We start from the raw sequence: 21,294 nt of genomic DNA, 5'->3' as shown, positions 1-21,294 counted from the left end.
ATGTGTGACACTATGGCAGGAACCTTAAAGCCTCATATATAGGACTAAGACAATTAGTGTTATAGCTTGTAGAATAAGTGAAGTATTTGTTACTCATTTTGCGTATTACGCTACAATTCGTAATTAAACTTTTCCTGAGACTTCCGTTTCAGTGTGTGACTAGGATTATTAGACACAGTGGTTGAAGTTGATTTAAATAACTTTCAAAACTTGACATTACAACGACCTTGTATCCAGCAAAATGGATAAAGCTAAAGAGTCACCCTGTCATTACATTAATGCCACATTGTCTCAACATTTTAAGTGGCTTAACTACATCCATTTTTGAAGAGTGACAAATTTCCCTGATTATTTCATTAATTTGAGACTGACGTTTTTTCTTTTTTTACTTTTCAGTTACATTCAAATTTTATTTCTATAGAACAGCTGACATTGAAGACACCCAGCTTGTTCTACCAAGACATGAAGCTACCAAGAAATATATAAGCTTGGACAAGAAATACAGACTAAATCTTAAAGATGATCCATATGAGACGGTAAGATCACTTGTATCTGGTTTAAGCCAATCCAGTTTATAATAGATACAGCCAATTAAAATATACCATTAAAGACTGTAAATTAAAAGAGCAACTTTTGTACAGTATTGAAGAATTATTCTCTGTTAATAGAGCAGTGCATAACTGAGCTGCAGCTCAGAGCCATGAAAATAATGTAAACTCTGCAATTTAACTGCACTGTGTTCCAGTATTGATTTTATAGTTGTGTTATTATTAGTAAGTATAATTGATCTATTTCTTAACTGTAGTACTTTTTTGTGTGGTACCCATTTTCTGCCAAATGTCCGAATGTAAATAAAACATGACTTCATGTAAATTACTCGACAGTTTCTTGTCTGAATTTTCATATCCAAACAAAAAGTAAAAAAAAAAAAATGGACAAATGGAGTATCAGACTGACCAGACTAATGTCTAGTTTCGCAAACAATTTAATGTAATCGGAGTGATTTAGAAACCCTTAAACAGTGATACAAGGGAAAGTTTTTTCCGAATTTTAGTAGCCAAACGAAGAGTGGCAAATGAGGTACCAAACTGATCACTGAGGTATCTAGTATTGCTGAAAAGGATTTAACTGCGTGAAAGAAATCACGCCAATTGAGAGAAACTTGATTTAAAGGAAAATTAAAATATTTCCCGAACGTCTGCTGCTATCTACACTGGTGTCCAAAATTAAAGCAACAAACCGCTCTTTCCCCGTCCAGTGTCTAATCCACGACATAATCACAAAAAATGTCAACGACATGTCCGTTCGATCTTATTCTGCACGGAAGATGGCATTCCGGTCAACGGAAAACCATGTCAACGATGACATCAGTGCACCTATGAAACGAGTTAGTGTTCATCGGATAGCCCCACATCCACAATAGTTGTGTACACAGACACAGACAGTGCTATGTGCCACAGAGAAGATGCCTATTAGACTTTCTGCAGTTGAGGGCCAGAGACAGGAAGGAAGCAGAACAGTCATAAACTGATGTGGCCCGATAGCTTAGTGTGAATCGTTCTGTCGTTTTTCGGATGTGGCGACAGTGTATATAGACCGAAATATATCTCGAGGATCAGGGCAGAGCCGACCACTTGTGACTTTCGAAGAAAGCGAAGAAAGGAGCGTTATTTGGCTGTAAGAGTACGACAGTACCGCCTTAGTCCTGCATGGCAACTGGCATTTGACCTCGCAGCATCCACTGGACGTGTTGTATCGAGGCAAACGTTGTGCAGAAGGCTTCGACAAAGTGGCCTTTATTGCCAGAGACCTGCTGCATATCAACAGCTGACGCATCTTCACAGAAGGAACGTCTAGGGTGGAGACATCGACATGCCAACTGGACGGTCGAACCGTGGGCCAATGTTGCTTTTTCCAGATGAGACCCGATTTGGTGTGGAGAGTGATTCTCAATGGATTAGCACCGGAGGGAACGTAGAACACAATTTCAGGACCCAAACATTGTGGAAAGAGACCGATATCGAGGACGGTCCCTAATGGTGAGCGCAGGGATTATGTTGACCATTCCAACCCCTCTTCATGGAGTTGTACAGTTGGATCGGCAAGGTTTAACTGCCGTCAGACATTGTGACGAGATCTTGGGATCTCATTTGCAGTTGTTGCGAGGTTCTATGGGCCCAAACTTCGTACTGATGGATGGTAATGCTCGACCTCGTAGAACACAGGTGGTTGATGTTTTCTTGGAAATGGAAGATACTGCGCGCATGGCGTGGCCTGCTTGGTCTCCCGATTTGAATCCCATAGAGCATGTCTGGGATGCACTGGGGAGACGGCTTGCGTCACGACAGCGTCCACCAACCACTCTTCAAGGCTGCGAGTAGCTCTGTAGGAAGAATGGGTGTTATTGCCTCAATATGAGACTGATGACATCATTCACAGCATGCCTTCTCACTGTCAGGTCTGTATTGCTGCCAGAGGTGGTCACACCCCATACTGAGCACATTGACCAGTTGCCGAAACCTGTGTGCAAATCCATTGAGTTGGAAGAAACGAAGAACATTTTTGTCTAGCGTTATGCATGTTGGAGTTGTTTACATTCTGTGTTCTTTACATTGTTTCTACCAGCGTACAAAAATGTAGTGTCTAAAAGGTCATCTCTTCAAGACCCAGCCATTTTGCACATAAAAAGTTGCATTTGTGTGGTATTTAACTGCCAAAAAGACTTCCTTCAAATCAAGCACAAAACTCCGGGCATTTCGAGACCAGAAGAAAGAGGAAGGCAAATGAGGTGTCAGAAAGTTCATCTCTTCGAGGCCCAGCTGTTTCGGGCATAAAAATTTGAAATGATGTGGTATGTAACTATCAAAGTGGCTTGCTACGAATCAGCTACTAAATTCAGAACATTTCGAGAACAATAGATAGCAGGAGAGTGATTTTTTAAACGTCTATGTGGTAACGCCTGCATATTGTCGCAGCTATATACGCTACTGTTTCTCCTGGAGCTGTTTGCACTTGCTCCGGAAATAAAATTTCCCGAGCTGTAGTGGCAGTAAAACAGTATGCAAATCGATTACTCTAAAGTAAAGACGGCACAAAAAAGTGATATGTCAAAATAAACAACTTTAGGAAATACCGCGAGAAACCAACTGACAGTTAGGGCTGTTAGTAAGGAGAGGAGGAGGAGTTGGATCTGTTTTGAAAGCTGGCGACAGCGATTATAGCTTTCAGGGAATTTCCTACATCTATTCGACTGCTGAATGTCTCAAGCATCAACTGAGGTGCCCAAATATTGCCGACTACGAAGTGTGTGAGTAGGACAGAGAACGGAAAATAACGCCCAGGAGGGCGGAATTATCTGAAATAGTGGCGAGAAAATTCTTTGCAGGCACTGACACTTCCCGGCCCAATCTTGTTGCGTTTGCTATTGCCGAATGTTTCCAAATCTTTTGTTATGCCGTACAGATAACAGTAAGATCCGTAAATTGCTGGGAGATAACAATATGTTTGTCAATGACGACGGAAAATTATGCGCAAGATACTGTGTATCATTGATCGGTCATAGCACTCCTTCTCAAGCAAAGTGCAACAAAATGGGATTGGAAGATATACCTTCTGTCTTCACTGACTTTTCATTCACAGAACAACATCTTCCGACATCACTCCACGCATTTATCAACATCATAAAGTGCCACTGAGTATTTAAAACAAAGCAAAATAGGATTCATTGTCACTTTCCATAAATCATGGAGGAAGTATTCGAGCAATGGTCAAGCAGTCTTATGGGTGCTGACATCATCGTGGTCGAACAAGTGTTGCCTTAGATTAATACGGAGTGGAAGTTCGACATTCGATGACAAATCATGCAAGTCGCTTTTAATTACCTCAAGATGCACAACCATATGTGTGCCAGCGTCAGCCGTGTCAATTTAAAATAACTGGATAGCTTTGCAAATGAATCATATGTTAAAAAATGTTGCCCTCAAAGCTGTTGACAAAGCCAAAGAAAAAAAAATCATCGAGCGCTGCTGTGGGGACCACGTTTTGCAAAAGATGGAGCAAAAGAGACAACCACTCTTATGTTCAATCTTCCACAAATCAGCCAAATTTGAGGCGTTACCCTGAGGGTGGTAACTTGCTTACGAAATTCCACCGTAAGGATATAATAATATTTTTAATGTGTAGAAATAGAAATTAGCAGGATCCATTGATGTTTCCTGACTTAATCAAAACCAGGAATTGGCGAGCTTTATTTTAACTCGTTGCACAGCTCTTAATGTTCTGCCCACTGTGGAAATAGCGGCCGAGTTCACAGTAGTCGCTGCTAGGACCAATATAACCTGTGTTAGCCATAGAGTATAAATATACAACGTGTTCGGAAATCCCCGTTATAAACCTCTAGGGGTTGTGGAGGGGAATAAATAGATAATATTTTGAGTTGGAACTCATGTCCGGAAACGTACCGTTTCTGCGCCACAGCCATTTGAAAACAGGTTGGTAACGCGACCAGTTTTACAAGTAACTTATTAGGCGTGACCCAGTACATCACTTATTTTACACTTCTACTAATTAATAGCCAAAGAAATTGCTCGTATACTCGTTGATAGGTTGTCTTCAGCGTGATGCAGTTCGGCGTCTTCCAGTTGGGGTGAGTGGTGTCTCCTTGGAGCACCACAGTCACGGCTGTTGGCGAAGGAGGGACGCTGTTCGAAGCTGTTGCATAATTGTGGCGAAAATGATGTACCACAATGGAGTCGAACGTTGTGGAGAACCATCGTGATAAAGGCAACGAGCAGCTCTTCAAAAACCGTGAGCTTCGCCATTGAGGAGGATCATGTCGATGTACTCTGCAAACGTGTACTCAACCATGTTGCTCTACCACTCACAGATACGTGAATGAGGCTCGAACCAGGTCAAAGAGATAGGCTTCAGGTCAAATGGCAATAGTGCGCGCAAAATGCAGTGGCCGCTAGATGTGAAGTCGGCTGGGGAAGCTGGGGGAGAAGGCGATGGCGGGGGGTCGCTCAGAGCGCAGTGGGAAATGCTGAACGCTGGAGGGGAACGTGCCGTTCTAAAATGAACCCTAAACTCAATTTTTTTTGTAAATATTAAGTGGGGCCCCTCCACGCCCACACATGCACGGTGATCATTCAAAAATATCTATTGTGACCACTGCTTTCGTTAGTATCTAAAAAGAATTCCGCCGAAAACGCAGAGATTTATTTTCGCCTGGCTTGTTAACCATTTGTAACTTTCAGAGAGCAGGAGTGGCGAATTTTCATTAAAATCTACACATTTCTTTGGTTGCCATGTCAAAATTTGCTTCTCTTGCCAAAACACAGGGGAGTTTACAGGCTCACCTCACAAACATGTCGTGCACACGCGACTGCGAAGGAATTCTGAAACAGTGGTTTATTAAGTTTATTAAGTGAGAAACTGAGGAAAGGTAAAGTCAGTAGCTTATGGAAAAGCACATTCTCAATCAAAAACAGTATAATGTCTTCACATATGTTCCAAACCCCAATTAGAATAAGGTGGTAGATAATGAAGTTTGACATAATAACGATATGGTAAAATACTATCCTCTTTGCGTGCTATCATTTGCCAAAATCTCGTTTCGATACCTGAAACCGTTTATGAAATATGAGGAATGTTGTGGTTCTAGGCGCTACAGTCTGGAACTGCACGACCGCTACGGTCGCAGATTCGAATATGCCTCGCCCATGGATGTCTGTGATGTCTTTAGGTAAATTAGGTTTAAGTAGTTCTAAGTTCTAGGGGACTGATGACCTCAGCAGTTAAGTCTCATAGTGCTCAGAGCCATTTTTGAATATTGAGGATATTTCACTCTGGCTTTATCGTTCGCGCGGCGCGATCGTCAATGAGTGTGCGACATGAGATCAATTTTCTTCTGATTGGTGACAGATTGATGATACCTCTACCAAGTCTAAAGAAAAATTCAATGTGTAATATAGAAACAGATACCCGTTTATCAACAGCAAATAAGACACTTTTTAGTTTCATCAAAATTCTAAGAAAAAGATCACTTAGCAGTAACTTCAAAACCCGCTTATATGAATCGACCATTATACCTGTGATGTTATATGGATGTGAAACATTAATATTTAGAAAGAAATATGAAGAAAAACTGTTAATATTCGAAAGAAAAGTTGTTGTTGTTGTGGTCTTCAGTCCTGAGACTGGTTTGATGCAGCTCTCCATGCTACTCTATCCTGTGCACACTTCTTCATCTGCCAGTACCTACTGCAGCCTACATCCTTCTGAAACTGCTTACTGTATTCATCTCTTGGTCTCCCTCTACGATTTTTACCCTCCAAGCTGCCCTCCAATACTAAATTGGTGATCCTTCGATGTCTCAGAACATGTCCTACCAAACGATCCTTTCTTCTAGTCAAGTTGTGCCACAAGCTCCTCTTCTCCCCAATTCTATTCAATACCTCCTCATTGGTTATGTGATCTATTCGCCTAATCTTCAGCATTCTTCTGTAGGACCAAATTTCAAAAGCTTTTATTCTCTTTTTGTCTAAACTATTTATCGTCCATGTTTCATTTCCGTACATGGCTACACTCCATACAAATACTTTCAGAAACGACATCCTGACATTTAAATCTATACTAGATGTTAATAAATTTCTCTTCTTCAGAAACGCTTTCCTTGCCATTGCCAGTCTACAATTTATATCCTCTCTACTTCTACTATCATCAGTTATTTTGCTCCCCAAATAGCAAAACTCCTTTACTACTTTAAGTGTCTCATTTCCTAATCTAATTCCCTCAGCATTACCCAACATAATTCGACTACAATCCATTATCCTCGTTTTGCTTTTGTTGATGTTCATTTTATACCCTCCTTTCAAGACACTGTCCATTCCGTTCAACTGCTCTTCCAAGTCCTTAGCTGTTTCTGACAGAATTACAATTTCATTGGCGAACCTCAAAGTTTTTATTTCTTCTCCATGGATTTTAATACCTACCCCGAAATTTTCTTTTCTTTCCTTTATTGCTTACTCAATATAAAGATTGAATAGCATCGGGGAGAGGCTACAACTCTGTCTCGCTCCCTTCCGAACCACTGCTTCCCTTTCATACCCCTCGACTCTGATAACTGGCATCTGCTTTCTGTACAAATTGTAAATAGCCTTACGCTCCTTGTATTTTACCCCTGCCACCTTTAGAATTTGAAAGAGAGTATTCCAGTCAACATTGTCAAAAGCTTTCTCGAAGTCTAAAAATGCTAAAACGTAGCTTTGCCTTTCCTTAATCTTCTTTCTAAGATAAGTCGTAAGGTCAGTATTGCCTCACGTGTTCCAGTATTGCTACGGACTCCAAACTGATCTTCCCCGAGGTCGGCTTCTATCAGCTTTTCCATTCGTCTGTAAAGAATTCGCGTTAGTATTTTGCAGCTGTGACTTATTAAACTGATAGTTCGGTAATTTTCACATCTGTGAACACCTGCTTTCTTTGGGATTGGAATTATTATATTCTTCTTGAAGGCTGAGGGTATTTCTCCTGTCTCATACATCTTGCTCACCAGATGGTAGAGTTTTGTCTGGGCTGGCTCTCCCAAGGCCGTCAGTAGTTCCAATGGAATGTTGTCTACTCCCGGGGCCTTGTTTCAACTCAGGCCCTTCAGTGCTCTTCACGCAGTATGGTATCTCCCATTTCGTCTTCATCTACATCCTCTTCCATTTCCATAATATTGTCCTCACGTTCATCGCCCTTGTATAGATCCTCTATATACTCCTTCCACCTTTCTGCTTTCCCTTCTTTGCTTAGAACTGGGTTTCCATCTGAGCTCTTGATGTTCATACAAGTGGTTCTCTTTTCTCCAAAGGTCTCTTTAATTTTCCTGTAGGCAGTATCTATCTTACCCCTAGTGAGATAAGCCTCTACATCCATACATTTGCCCTCTACCCATCCCCGTTTAGCCATTTTGCACTTCCTGTCGATCTCGTTTTTGAGACGTTTGTATTCCTTCTTGTCTGCTTCATTTACTGCATTTTTATATTTTCTCCTTTCATCAATTAAATTCAATATTTCTTCAGTTACCCAAGGGTTTCTACTAGCCGTCGTCTTTTTACCTCTTTGATTCTCTGCTGCCTTCACTATTTCATCCCTCAAAGCTACCCATTCTTCTTCTACTGTATTTCTTTCCCCAATTCCTGTCAATTGTTCCCTTATGCTCTCCCTGAAACTCTGTACAACCTCTGGTTCTTTCAGTTCATCCAGGTCTCATCTCCTTACATTCCCACCTTTTTGCAGTTTCTTCAATTTTAATCTACAGTTCATAACCAATAGATTGTGGTCAGAGTACACATCTGCCCCTGGAAATGTCTTACAATTTAAAACCTGGTTCCTAAATCTCTGTCTTACCATTATATAATCTATCTGATATCTTTTAGTATCTTCAGGATTCCTCCATGTATACAACTTTCTTTGATGATTCTTGAACCAAGTGTTAGCTATGATTAAGTTATGCTCTGTGCAGATGGCTTCCTCTTTCATTTCTTAGCCCCAATCCATATTCACCTACTATGTTTCCTTCTCTCCCTTTTCCTACTCTGGCATTCCATTCACCAATGACTATTAAATTTTCGTCTCCCTTCACCACCTGAATAATTTCTTTTATCTCATCATACATTTCATCAATTTCTTCGTCATCTGCAGAGCTAGGTGGCATATAAACTTGTACTACGGTAGTAGGCGTGGGCTTCGTGTCTATCTTGGCCACAATAATGCGTTCACTATGCTGTTTGTAGTAGCTTACCCTACTCCTATTTTTTTATTCATTATTAAACCTACTCCTGCATTACTCCTACTTGATTTTGTATTTATAACTCTGTATTCACCTAACCAAAAGTCTTGTTCCTCCTGCCTCCGAACTTCACTAATTCCCACTATATCTAACTTTAACCTATCCATTTCCCTTTTTAAATTTTCTAACCTACCTGCCCGATTAAGGGATCTGACATTCCACGCTCCGATACGCAGAACGCCAGTTTTCTTTCTCCTGATAACGACGTCCTCTTCAGTAGTCCCCGCCCGGAGATCCGAATGGGGGACTATTTTACCTCCGGAATATTTTACCCAAGAGGATGCCATCATCATTTAATCATACAGTAAAGCTGCATGTCCTCCGTAAAAATTACGGCTGTAGTTTCCCCTTGCTTTCAGCCGTTCGCAGTACCAGCACAGCAAGGCCGTTTTGGTTAATGTTACAAGGCCAGATCAGTCAATCATCCAGACTGTTGCCCCTGCAACTACTGAAAAGGCTGCTGCCCCTCTTCAGGAACCACACGTTTGTCTGGCCTCTCAACAGATACCCCTCCGTTGTGGTTGCACCTACGGTATGGCTATCTGTATCGTTGCAAGCCAACCCACCTATGGCAAGGGCCACGGCTCATGGGGGGGGGGGGGGGGAAGAAAGGTACTAGGGAAAATTTTTGACCTGTATACGACGAAAATAAAATGGAATGGTGAATAAGAAGAAATGAAGAATTAAGAGCTAGATCAGACGATCCGATGTGACCATTTCCCACCATGTTGTATACCTACCTAGCAAACATGTTTTCAAATGGCTGTAGCACGGAAACGGTACTTTCCCGGACATGAATTTCTATTCAAAATATTATGTGCACCCTCTTGTCTATAAGTTCTAGAAGTCTGTAACAGGAATTTCCTGTATGTTGTCGATCCAGTTGATCCAAGAAATTTAATTCGTTGCTTCATTTTATCGTTAGGTGCTGCCATCCAGTGACAAAAACGGGAGTTATTCGCCCGACTTACCAACATCTTATTCCGTTTCATATTGTTCATGCTTTGTCTTATTATATTCACTGCTGGCACCTTTTCCATGTCCTCTCCTTACTATGAGACTTTTAAATTCACTTGTCTTTGTAATACACGCTCATTTTATCTCAACTCGACGACTGTTGAAAATGGGCTTCAGTACAAAACATGTTCAGCGTGAGAAATAAAATTTTATACTGGTAGCCACAGGTGTATGAAAATGGTTTAGTTAAACAATTCAATTTGCACATCTTACGAAATTTTGAATTCAGAACTGAGTTCGAGACAAACAATGAATGCAGCATGGCGCAGAATATTCCATTATAAATAAATGTGAACCATGACAGAAACAACAATTTTATTTCTCATCATACGTAGTAAGAGGAGATTAGAATTTCATGCTTCACTGTAGTAACTATCTGGCATCCTAATGAAACGTCCCATTCAAGAATAACAAAACAGAGTGACCAGATTTCAGGTGCAACAGTAATGATTTATGATAATAACATCGTTATGGTTTAGATGCAGAGGGTTTACATATCAGGACAAAAACTGCTACGAAAGTGAAGTAGTTATATTTTACTGTATTTGAGGAGGATACGTTTGACAGCAATCTGAGCACATGTGGTATTTGTTGGTCTTCTGTGGTTTAGGTGTGTAGTGAATGCAAGCATCTAACAGGACGGGACAGCTTGACTTAAACAGTCTGACTTTTCTGCTGTCATCAGATTACGGTCTCTGGTGTTATTTCCTCATGCTTCTGAAAAGACTAATAAAAAAAGGAAACACTTAGAGTATCTAACTGCAATAGCTTACATTTGGAATTAACACTACACTTAGATAACTTAAAATAATTTTTATTAAAACTGGCTGTAGTTAATCATTACAAGACAGTTCTCCTAACTCATTAAATTTATTCAAAGAGTTCATATATTCTCAAAATGCTGCAGAAGCTTCCTACACTTCGCCTCTTGGTATCTAAAATATAGTTCACTTTTTAACTGCCCTTAGAAGATCGTTACAATCCAGTGTTTGAGCTGAGGAAAGCAATTACAACAGATTTGATAAATTATGACATCCTTGTATTACGAATGATTTGAAAACATCGCCTGTAATAACTCTTCTGGTAACTTGTAGAGCAGTGTTCCTTTCCATGTATTAGTTCTTGAAAGCGCTGAAAAGATAGCTGTGATATTCCATACTCGTTAATTGGGCATACAAAAAAGAGCTGTATATCTATGATTGCGTCTGTCCAAAACATGATTTCTACCTCACCATTTATGGCCGTCCTATCCAGCTCGCTCCAACCCTCAAATACCTTGGCCTCACACACGACCGCCACCTCACCTGGACTCCCCATCTCCTCACAATCCAAAACAAAAGACTCCGCCTCCTGAAACTCCTGTCCTGCCGGACATGGGGACTGCATCCTTCCACCATCCTTCACACCTACAAATCCTTGGTCTGTCCCATCCTTTGTTATGCCAGTTTTGCTTGGATTTGCGCGCCTCCCAGGTTCTATAACGCCCTCCAAATCCTCGAGTGCCATGCACTCTGCCTCGCCTTTTGTATCTGTTGTGGCTGGCAGGAGAGCCAACCTGTATAACTAAAGGAGGCCGAAATGCACTCGGTTTAGCTCACGCACGCTGACGTGAGGTCTGGAACATGACAAGGGAATTAGAATTGAGAAAAACGGACGTGGCTGGTGGAATACTTAACTTTAATCCATTAATGACGAACGTCGCTCTTTATGGTACATGATTCACAATACGGATACTGGCGCCTTGCTAGGTCGTAGCAAATAACGTAGCTGAAGGCTATGCTAACTATCGTCTCGGCAAATGAGAGCGTAGAAGTCAGTGAACCATCGCTAGCAAAGTCGGCTGTACAACTGGGGCGAGTGGTAGGAAGTCTCTCTAGACCTGCCGTGTGGCGGCGCTCGGTCTGCAATCACTGATAGTGGCGACACGTGGGTCCGACGTATACTAGCAGACGGCGGCCGATTTAAAGGCTACTACCTAGCAAGTGTGGTGTCTGGCGGTGACACCACAGTATCCGCCTTCCGTCCTCTACGCGCACCCTCTATGACCTCATCCCCTACCCCCACCTTCTCATTTTCCTTGAACACGTCCGCACCCTGTATATTGCCCACCGACTCGATCCCCCTTCCTCTCCACCCCATGGCAGTTGCCGCGCCTTTACCATTGTGTTCTGCCCTCTCTCCATCTCCACACCCTCCACCTCCTTTCCCAACACAACTTCCAGCTCGTACCCTTTCCAGATGATGGAACTTCGCACTGACGTCTATCCCTCCTACTAATTCTAACTTCACCTTCCTCCTGCCTCCTCCCCTCCCTTCTTCTGAGAGGCTTTCACCCTCCTACACCCCCTCCCTCTCCCATGCCCCCCTTCTGTGTCTCTGCACTCCCTCCTGCCTTGTGTTCCCTCTTCTCCTGCCCTGCCCTTCTCCCGCCCCTTCGTGTGTCTCCTGCCCCCATTTTTTCCTCTTCCTGCCCCCCTCCCCGGTCACCTCCCTCCCCATCGCACCTTCCTCCCCTCTTTTTCCATCCTCTCCAGCCTCCAGTCCCTCAGCAGGTCCCTACCAGCGGTTTTTTCTTCTTCACGTGTGCTCCGTCGTTTCCAGTGGTTTTTTGTGCTCTGTGTGATTTTTATCCTGTGGCCGACTTTTAACTTGTGTTTGCCTCAGTGTTTTTTTTAAATGCACTTTGATTTGCCAGCTGTGTTCTTTCAACTTTATGTCAACTTTTTAGCTGTCCCCCAGTGCATGTCCTCACCTTAGTGTATATTTTAACTCCTATGATCTCCATTTACTGTGTTTTTTATGCCCCCCTTTTCATCCACCCTCTTTATGTAATCCCCCATCTCTATTTTTGTAAAGCCAATTGGCTGAAGAGCGGTGGACTGTGCTGTTGCCAGCCCTCCCCTGCTCATATGGGGCAGGGAAATGAATTTACAATAAAGAAAAAGAAAAGTATCCGAAAGTCAGAAGTGAACGACACAGTAATCATAAAGTGAAAGGAACAACAACGCACAGCGAGAGGGAATGACTGATATTGCAGGAAGCCAGGCACATTTAATCTCATGTACTTACGATTATGCTTTTATGCTTGTAGGTAGGGAAAATAATATTGTGGAATTTTGAATATAAATGGCAAGTTACTGAAATGCATAATATTACTATATAATTTTGCAGGTTATTTGTAGTTCATATGCTGTGTACTTAATTTTGTCGTCAAGGAGATTGGTTTTGTATGTAGATTTCAATTTACAGCCCCGTTCTCCTGAGGAATTGAAGGAAGCTGACAACAGGTTCTTCTACATAAAATTCCCTGAAGGGGACGCCACAAGGGTATTGTTAGAGGGAATGAATGGTAAGTCGATTGTTTAGGTCAGCAACGATTCTTTTGGAACTAATATGCTATGCTGCACAACAGCTTTGAATGTGACTGTGCATCAGAGCCTTACATTAAGTGATATGCCAAGAAACAGGCGCCACATATTGTTTTACGAACAAAACAGTGACAGTTTCATGGATAAATTAAATGTGGAAAAAAGAATGCTACCTCTGTATCAATACATTTGTTTTAAACAGAAAATTAACAATGTTCACTGTCATTTTCTTTTATGAGAACAACGCAAACATATAAATGTATTTTTCCATACTTGTAAATAAAAAAGAACTTCATTATTCTACATCTACATACATTCTCCGCAAGCCACTGTTTGATGTATGGCGGAGTGTACACTGTAACTCCAGTACTCATTTCCTTTCCTGTTCCTCTCGCCGATGAAGCGAGGCAAAAATGCCTCTGACGAGCTCTAATTTCTCTTATCTTATTTTCGTGCTCCTTAAGACGAAATGTATTTTGTCGGCAGCAGAATCGTTCTGCAGTAAGCTTCAAAAGATGGTTCTCTAAATTTTCTCAGTAGCCTCTCCATGGTTTCACATCAGAATTCACAAAGCATCTCCGTAATACTTGCATGCTGATTGGACCTACCGGGAACCTTAATTGTTTCGATGTCTTAGTTTAATCCGATCTGGTGGGGATGCCAAACACTCGAGCAGTTTTCAGGAATGGATCGCACTACTGTTCTATACGCGGTCTCCTTCGTAGATGAGCTACACTTCCTTCCTAAAGTTCTCCCAATAAACCGAAGTCAAGCATTCGCTTTCCCTACTATCGTCCTTCCCTTCTCGTTCCGTTTCACATCACTTCGCAACACTACACTCAGATCCTTGATCGTCGTGACTGTGTCAAATAGTACGCCACTAATGCTGTATTCGAGCATCACTCTATCGGTTTTCATACTCATCTAAATTAACTTACATTGTTCTACATTTAGAGAAGCCTGCCATTCATCACACCAACTACAAATTTTGTCTAAGCCATCTCGCATCCTCGTACAGCCACTCGACCATAACACCTTACCGCACACCATAGCGTCATCAGCAAACAGCCGCTCACTGTGTGTTGTTGTTGTTGTTGTTGTCTTCAGTCCTGAGACTGGTTTGATGCAGCTCTCCATGCTACTCTATCCTGTGCAAGCTGCTTCATCTCCCAGTACCTACTGCAACCTACATCCTTCTGAATCTGCTTAGTGTACTTATCTCTCGGTCTCCCTCTACGATTTTTACCCTCCACGCTGCCCTCCAACGCTAAATTTGTGATCCCATGATGCCTCAAAACATGTCCTACCAACCGATCCCTTCTTCTAGTCAAGTTGTGCCACAAACTTCTCTTCTCCCCAATCCTATTCAATACCTCCTCATTAGTCACGTGATCTATCCAACTTATCTTCAGTATTCTTCTGTAGCACCACATTTCGAAAGCTTCTATTCTCTTCTTGTCCAAACTAGTTATTGTCCATGTTTCACTTCCATACATGGCTACACTCCAAACAAATACTTTCAGAAACGACTTCCTGATACATAAATCTATATTCGATGTTAACAAATTTCTCTTCTTCAGAAACGCTTTCCTTGCCATTGCTAGTCTACATTTTATATCCTCTCTACTTCGACCATCATCAGTTATTTTGCTTCCCAAATAGCAAAACTCCTTTACTACATTAAGTGTCTCACTTCCTAATCTAATTCCCTCAGCATCACCCGATTTAATTCGACTACATTCCATTACCCTCGTTTTGCTTTTGTTGATGTTCATCTTATATCCTCCTTTCAAGACACTGTCCATTCCGTTCAACTTCTCTTCCAAGTCCTTTGCCGTCTCTGACAGAATTACAATGTCATCGGCGAACCTCAAAGTTTTTACTTCGTCTCCATGTGTCAGAGGGAAAGAGTGGTCCTGCGGCACTCCTAGTGATACCATCGTATCCGACGAACACCCGCCGTCGACGAGAACGTACTGGGTTCTATTACTCAGCAAGTCTTCGAGTGACGTACATACCTGGAAACACATTCTGAATGCTTGAATATCCCGTATGCTTGTACCTTTGTTAACAGTCGGCAGTGTGGCACCGTGTCAAATGCTTTACGGAAATCTCGGTATATGTAATCCGTCTTCTTGACAGATTTATTAAGTTTAGTAACCATCTACTCTGTGATGACATAATGATCATTAAACCGTGTCCCTATTCTGACAATGCTGATAAGGTCAAGTCTGCTTCTGGTTACAAGATCTAAAATATTTCCATTTCGTGTGGGTTGTCTAACCAGCTGTTCAAGACCGTTTTTGGAATATGTGCTCTGTGCTTGACAAGGCTTTCTGTCCATACCATCTGCAGTGGATCCACAGACGTCACAGTCTATTCTCGGCATATTAAAGTCGCCTCCAATTAATAATGCATGATCAGGTTATGTCCGTTACACTTTCATTGAATGATTCTACAACGGTTTCTGTAGAATCAGGTGGCTGATAAGAACATCCGATAATTAACCTGAGTTCACTTACGCGTGCTGCTCATGTCCAAATAATTTCACAGTCAGACTCAATATTGACCTCGGTAGACAGCAATGAACACTCCCTTTCCTACGGCGTCTGATATGTCTTTTCGATATACAGCCTGTTAAGTAAGATCGTGGTTGGGTTAATCAGTAGAAAAATGTATTTGACAACAAACTGAAACATATACATGCATCATATATGAACAAACGAGAAATTCAATTACAATTAATAATACATCCAGTCATCCGCAGAGCCGACAACTGCTTGCATTTCCGAGCCAAGCTCGAAACCAAGTTTTCCGCATATTCACGTGGAACTCCAAATGTGTCGAATTTGCGTTGAGACCTGTTTCAAAGTGAATTCTGCTTGCGTTTGACACGGTGGTAAGAATAAGTTTCCCGAAAAAAGGTTAATAATAATTCTTTCCCCTTTTGGAGTCACTTTACCGACTGAGCCATGTTCTTCAAAGTCATCCACGTTTCTAAGCAGTGTATAGCGTGTTACCCAGTTCTGTACAAATGACTATGATTTCCCCATATATTTAGGCGACGCGGCGTGACTCAAATCGGACCTTTGGGGCGGCTACAGTGAAACAGAGCCCAAAAACGCAATCCATAAGCTGCATTGTTGTCTCTTCTTGTGTATCTAAGTAAAAAATTCAAAGCCTTATGGATATTGCATGAAGGACAGATGCTCCCTATTTTGGGCTGTGAAAGAACTAAGGCAACATCTTTTACCATCTGTCTGTAGTGCTGACCATACTGTTACCCAGACTATGTTGCTAAATATTTTGTAGCTTTCTATTCGGGTTTCAGCCAGCTCCCGGATCCGAGAGTAATTTAAGTGCGACAACCTCCCTGGAGGGCAGTAAGTACAGAAACTTTGGAACGAATACTTCGACAATTTACTGCTAAAGTTTTGACAGTTGAAGCTTGTCTGCTTATTTCGCATTCTGCACTCTCGATAGCAGCAGGCAGGTACTCCTCCACATCTCAGATGAGGCCCGCCCAGCAGACACACACCGAGTGCACATTGAACTCTTTCCGCCACTGGACACTATTTTCCTAAGGGGTTCTGTAAAGAGCCTAACACTGGAGCTCCAGACAAGTAGTAACCCCCCTCCCTCCCTCCCTGTGTGCCTGCAAGGACCCTGCTAAAGGAGCGGCCACCTGTCTACTCACAAAGTGAGTGGGCGGTGCCAGACAATCAACCTTCACATTGATTCTCCACCTCGGGCCACGCGACTGCAAACAACCCACCACAAATTCTGCAGTGAGCGCGATCCCCCAAGTCGGGTATGCTGGAAGATGCCTCGACAGCACAGCCCGTGGGCGAAACGAGCAACACAGTTGCACCAGTTTCTCCGTTGCCGCCACACTCCGAGGCAGCAGACGGCTGACCATGGCCACAAATTGCGAACTGTGGCCACATTCTCCTGCGTCCGCACACACACACACACACACACACACACACACACACACACACACACACACCATACATCCTATTACTACAAAGTTAAAAAACAAAGAGAAAGAGCTAAACGTGTGACTCGCAAGTCTCCTCGTGCTTCATCAATGGGGACTGCCAGCTGAGTGAGGTGTGATCAGAGATCATAGGCCGTCCAGAGCAAACAAAGAAATGTCTATTGCGCTACAGACTGCGCTAATGTACACGTTAGCCGTTTTAAAATGCGATACTATACCTCTGAAATACAGGACACAATGAATTTAAGAATTTAATTTTACAAGTACACAAAAACATGCAAAGAATTTAAGAATTAAGGTGCGGAGACAAACAAAAAACTAAATATGCGACATGCTAGTCTCCTGGAGCTTCACCAACAAAGGCTGATGGCTGCTATGGATATCATGTATTTTCGTAAGTTATAGCAATTCCGGCTGATAAGGTATAAATTTAAAATATTTCTAAATGTATGTCTACCCAATATTATTTCCTGTATCTGTTTTCATAAAATTTGTTCCACTCTGTTGTTCATTAGTACACAGATTATATGAAAAATGTTCTTGTCTCTCATGCTATGTCAATGTGCTTCTTATATGACTATAAGATCAAAGTGTGGAACACATTCCAAATTATAAGTATTGAAGGGGTTCTCAGAAGACACATCTTTAGTAATTTTACATTGCTTTTGCACAGCTTATTACTTTATCAAAATTATAAATTACAGTTCTGTAAGTAAACGTGCATAGAGTTATGGACAACAACAGAAATGTTTTAGAAAACTGGGAGCCTTTGAAAAGCAATATCCAACAAGTAGTAAATGAAGTAGTCAGCAGACAAAAGGTTAAGTATAAACAAGAATGGGTTACATTAAGAATAATGACAATAATAAATTTAAGGTGTAAGCTGAAACAACAATGAGGAAGGACAAAGGCAATATAGAACGTTGAGAAATGTAATCAACCAAGAGTCAAGAAAGGCTAAACAACAATTTTTTGAGGGCCAAGGTACAGAAAGTTAATGTGCATATTAATAACTTAAATAGTTCTTTAGAAATAGATAAATAAAATGCAATGCAGTTCAAAAGGAAAATGGAGTGGTATTATATGAACAGAAAGACAGCAGAAAAACTGTATGTGGGAAATAATGAAATTCTGAAACTGCAGAACACTGGGAAAGTCGATCGCAAAGACAAGGGTGACTATATTTTGTGCTATGAGTTCAACCTGGCAGTCAGGCATCAAAACCCTGCGAAAGCCACTGGAGTTGATGATATACCAGCTGAACTCATCAAGGCTGCTGAAGTCAACAGCTACATGACGAACTGCTCCATCTCATTCAAGTTATATACGAAACCATGGGGCTGACAACAGACTTTAAAAAAATGTATCACATGCAAACAGATGTAAACCCAGTGGCACCCTCAGTATGGTAACATCTTCTCCAGGGTTTTGACCTCTATCATTCTAAGGTGGATCGAAGGCGAGATAGATGCAGTGGTCCTGGACGACGATTCTCATTTGGGAAGAGGTGCGGACACACGAGACGCGGTACTCGGGTTACCAGTAAGTACTGAGATAAGAGAGAAGGCCCACAACATGTATATTGCCTTCGTTGACTTAGTAAAAGCATGGCGAGAGCTTCTGAGATGCTGAGAGAGAGTGACATAAAGCATAAGGACAGAAGAACAGCGCAGTGTCTGTATAGAGAAGATGTGGCTGCAATAGGATGTGGAGAATATCAAAACGAAGGGTGTACGACAGGGTTGCCCACACCCTACTGTCGTATTCAATGGACACATTCAGAAGGCAATAGATTAACTCAGAGGGAAACTAGGAGCTACAGAAGTAACTAATGTCCATAGTAAGAAAACAGACATGTTGAGATTTGCTGATAATATTGCATTGTTAAGTGAAGACGTGGAAAACTAGAAGCAGTGCAGCCCCACATAGAAAACAGCCTCATCTCCTGCTAGAATATGAAAACGAGTAGAAGAAAGCCGATGCTCAGTACTCACTTAACAATGAGCGACTGGAAGCCATCCTTCGCCTACTTAGGGAGTAAAATTACATTAGATGGAAAACCAAAGAAGCCTCTTGCAAGTCAAAGCTACCAGGTAAAGGCTGCTTTCAACAAAAGAAGAAGCCTTTTGACATCCAGCTGCGTAGACAAAAATCTCAGGAAAGTCCCCATAAAGACCACTGTTTGCTGTGTGCTGCTGTACAGAAGTGAAACTTGGGGACTTGGAGAAGCAGGAAAGTACAAAATAATAGACTTCGACCTGCCGTGCTACCGCAGAATGCTGATTAGATTAGATTAATACTTGTTCCATAGATCATGAATATGACACTTCGTAATGATGTGGAACGTGTCAGGTTAATAAAAGATGTCTCTACAAGATATTACATTACACAAAATATTGCTTGACACTAATGTTTAAGCTAGGTTTTTTTTCCTTCCCCTTCCTTAATTCATATCTAAAAATTCAGCCAGTGAGTAGAAGGAGTTGTCATCTAGAAATTCTTTTAATTTATTTTTAAATGTTGTTTGACTATCTGTCAGACTTTTGATGCTGTTTGGTAGGTGACCAAAGACTTTTGTGGCAGCATAATGTACCCCTTTGTCTACCAAAGTCAGAATTAACCCTGCATAGTGAAGATCATCCTTCCTCCTGGTGTTATAGCTATGCACACTGTTATTACTTTTGAACTGGGTAGGATTATTAACAACAAATTTCATGTAATTCTTCATGCTTTCCCGGCGATCTGTTGACATCTTGGATATTCGGGAATCCAGCCGGATGTTCGCGTCGTTCTCGCACGATATTTCAACAGCGTCCCTCGCTGTCTTCTTCAGGTGCTACCTGAGACTGGTCCTTGGGTCGATCGAGTCCAGTATTTATGCCTGGGAGGAGCTGGGCGTTTCCTAATCGGTCCGCGCCGCGTCGAGTGTGCCATCTGTGGTCCGCGCCCGCCAGACTCGGCTTCAACGGACCCCTCCAGTCGCGGATGTTCCGACTGCCGTCGGCGCCGGTTTTGGCCGTCCTCAACGGTTGTGGTTGTCATTTGAGGTGTGTCAGACCCGATCTGAGATGTTGGGTACTCTATCTCATGACTGTTACTACGATTTCCACTTCTGTTGCGTACTGGGCGCTCCCTAATCGGTCCGCGCCGCGTCGTGTGTTCCATCTGAGGTCCGCGCCCGCCAGACGCGGCTACATGGTCCCTCTCTGGTCGCCGGTGTTCCCTCCGCCGTCCGCTCCCGGCCTGGCCGTCTTCTGAAGTCGAGTTCATGATCTGGGGTGTGTCAGATCTGGTCTCTAATGTCCAACACCTTGTCTCACGGCTGTTCCCTCGGTCTCCACTTATATTTCTTGCAGAAACCCGGAGTGCCCTGTGTTGAGTTTTCACAAGCTCAAGCGCAGTATTCCAGGCAGTGCTGATTTGGTATCCCGAGTCACGGTTGGTTAGATTGTCTGTGACCTTAATCTCAATTGCTTCTTTAATGACACTGTCCCAAAATCTCGAGGTCTGTGTCACAATCTTGGTGTCACTGTAATCCATTGAATGACCAAGTTCCAGACAACGCTCTGCTATGGCTGATTTAGTTGCCTGCCTGAGTCTGGTATATCTCTGGTGTTCTTTACACCTGATGTCCACAGTTCTGGTGGTCTGGCCAATGTATGACATCCCACACTGGCATGGTATGTTGTAAATACCTGGCTTGCGTAGCCCCAGGTCATCTTTTACATTCCCCAGCATAGCCCCAATTTTGGTGGGTGGGCAAAATATGCTCTTGATGTCATATTTCTGGAGAATCCTGCTGATCTTGGTAGAGATAGGTCCGGCATATGGCAAGTATGCCATCTTCTTTGCCTCTTCTGGTTCTTCTTCTGGATCCTTTGGCTGGTTGGAAGGTTGAAGTGCCTTCTGGATATCTCTAGAGGAGTACCCATTCCTGCTGAGCACTGATTGTAAGTGTTATATTTCTGTGGCCAGACTATCAGGATCTGACAGAGTTTGTGCTCTGTGGACCAGTGTTTTGAGCACTCCATTCTTCTGTGCCGGATGGTGGCAACTGCTGGCTTGAAGGTATAAGT

General features: G+C 42.3%; 1 protein-coding gene across 1 annotated transcript in view; it reads left to right on the top strand.

Moving 5' to 3' along the window:
- LOC126335574 (uncharacterized) overlaps positions 1 to 21,294 on the top strand; it is a 47,939-nt gene that overhangs the window by 20,169 nt on the left and 6,476 nt on the right. Inside the window, exons 2-3 of the mRNA XM_049999004.1 lie at positions 397 to 536; positions 13,100 to 13,199. Of these exons, the coding sequence (XP_049854961.1) occupies positions 397 to 536; positions 13,100 to 13,199 (240 nt within the window). The remainder of the gene's footprint in view (positions 1 to 396; positions 537 to 13,099; positions 13,200 to 21,294) is intronic.

The sequence above is a fragment of the Schistocerca gregaria genome, chromosome 2, assembly GCF_023897955.1.
Source record: "Schistocerca gregaria isolate iqSchGreg1 chromosome 2, iqSchGreg1.2, whole genome shotgun sequence".
NCBI lineage: Eukaryota > Metazoa > Arthropoda > Insecta > Orthoptera > Acrididae > Schistocerca > Schistocerca gregaria.
This window is presented reverse-complemented; position numbering and strand designations above follow the sequence as displayed.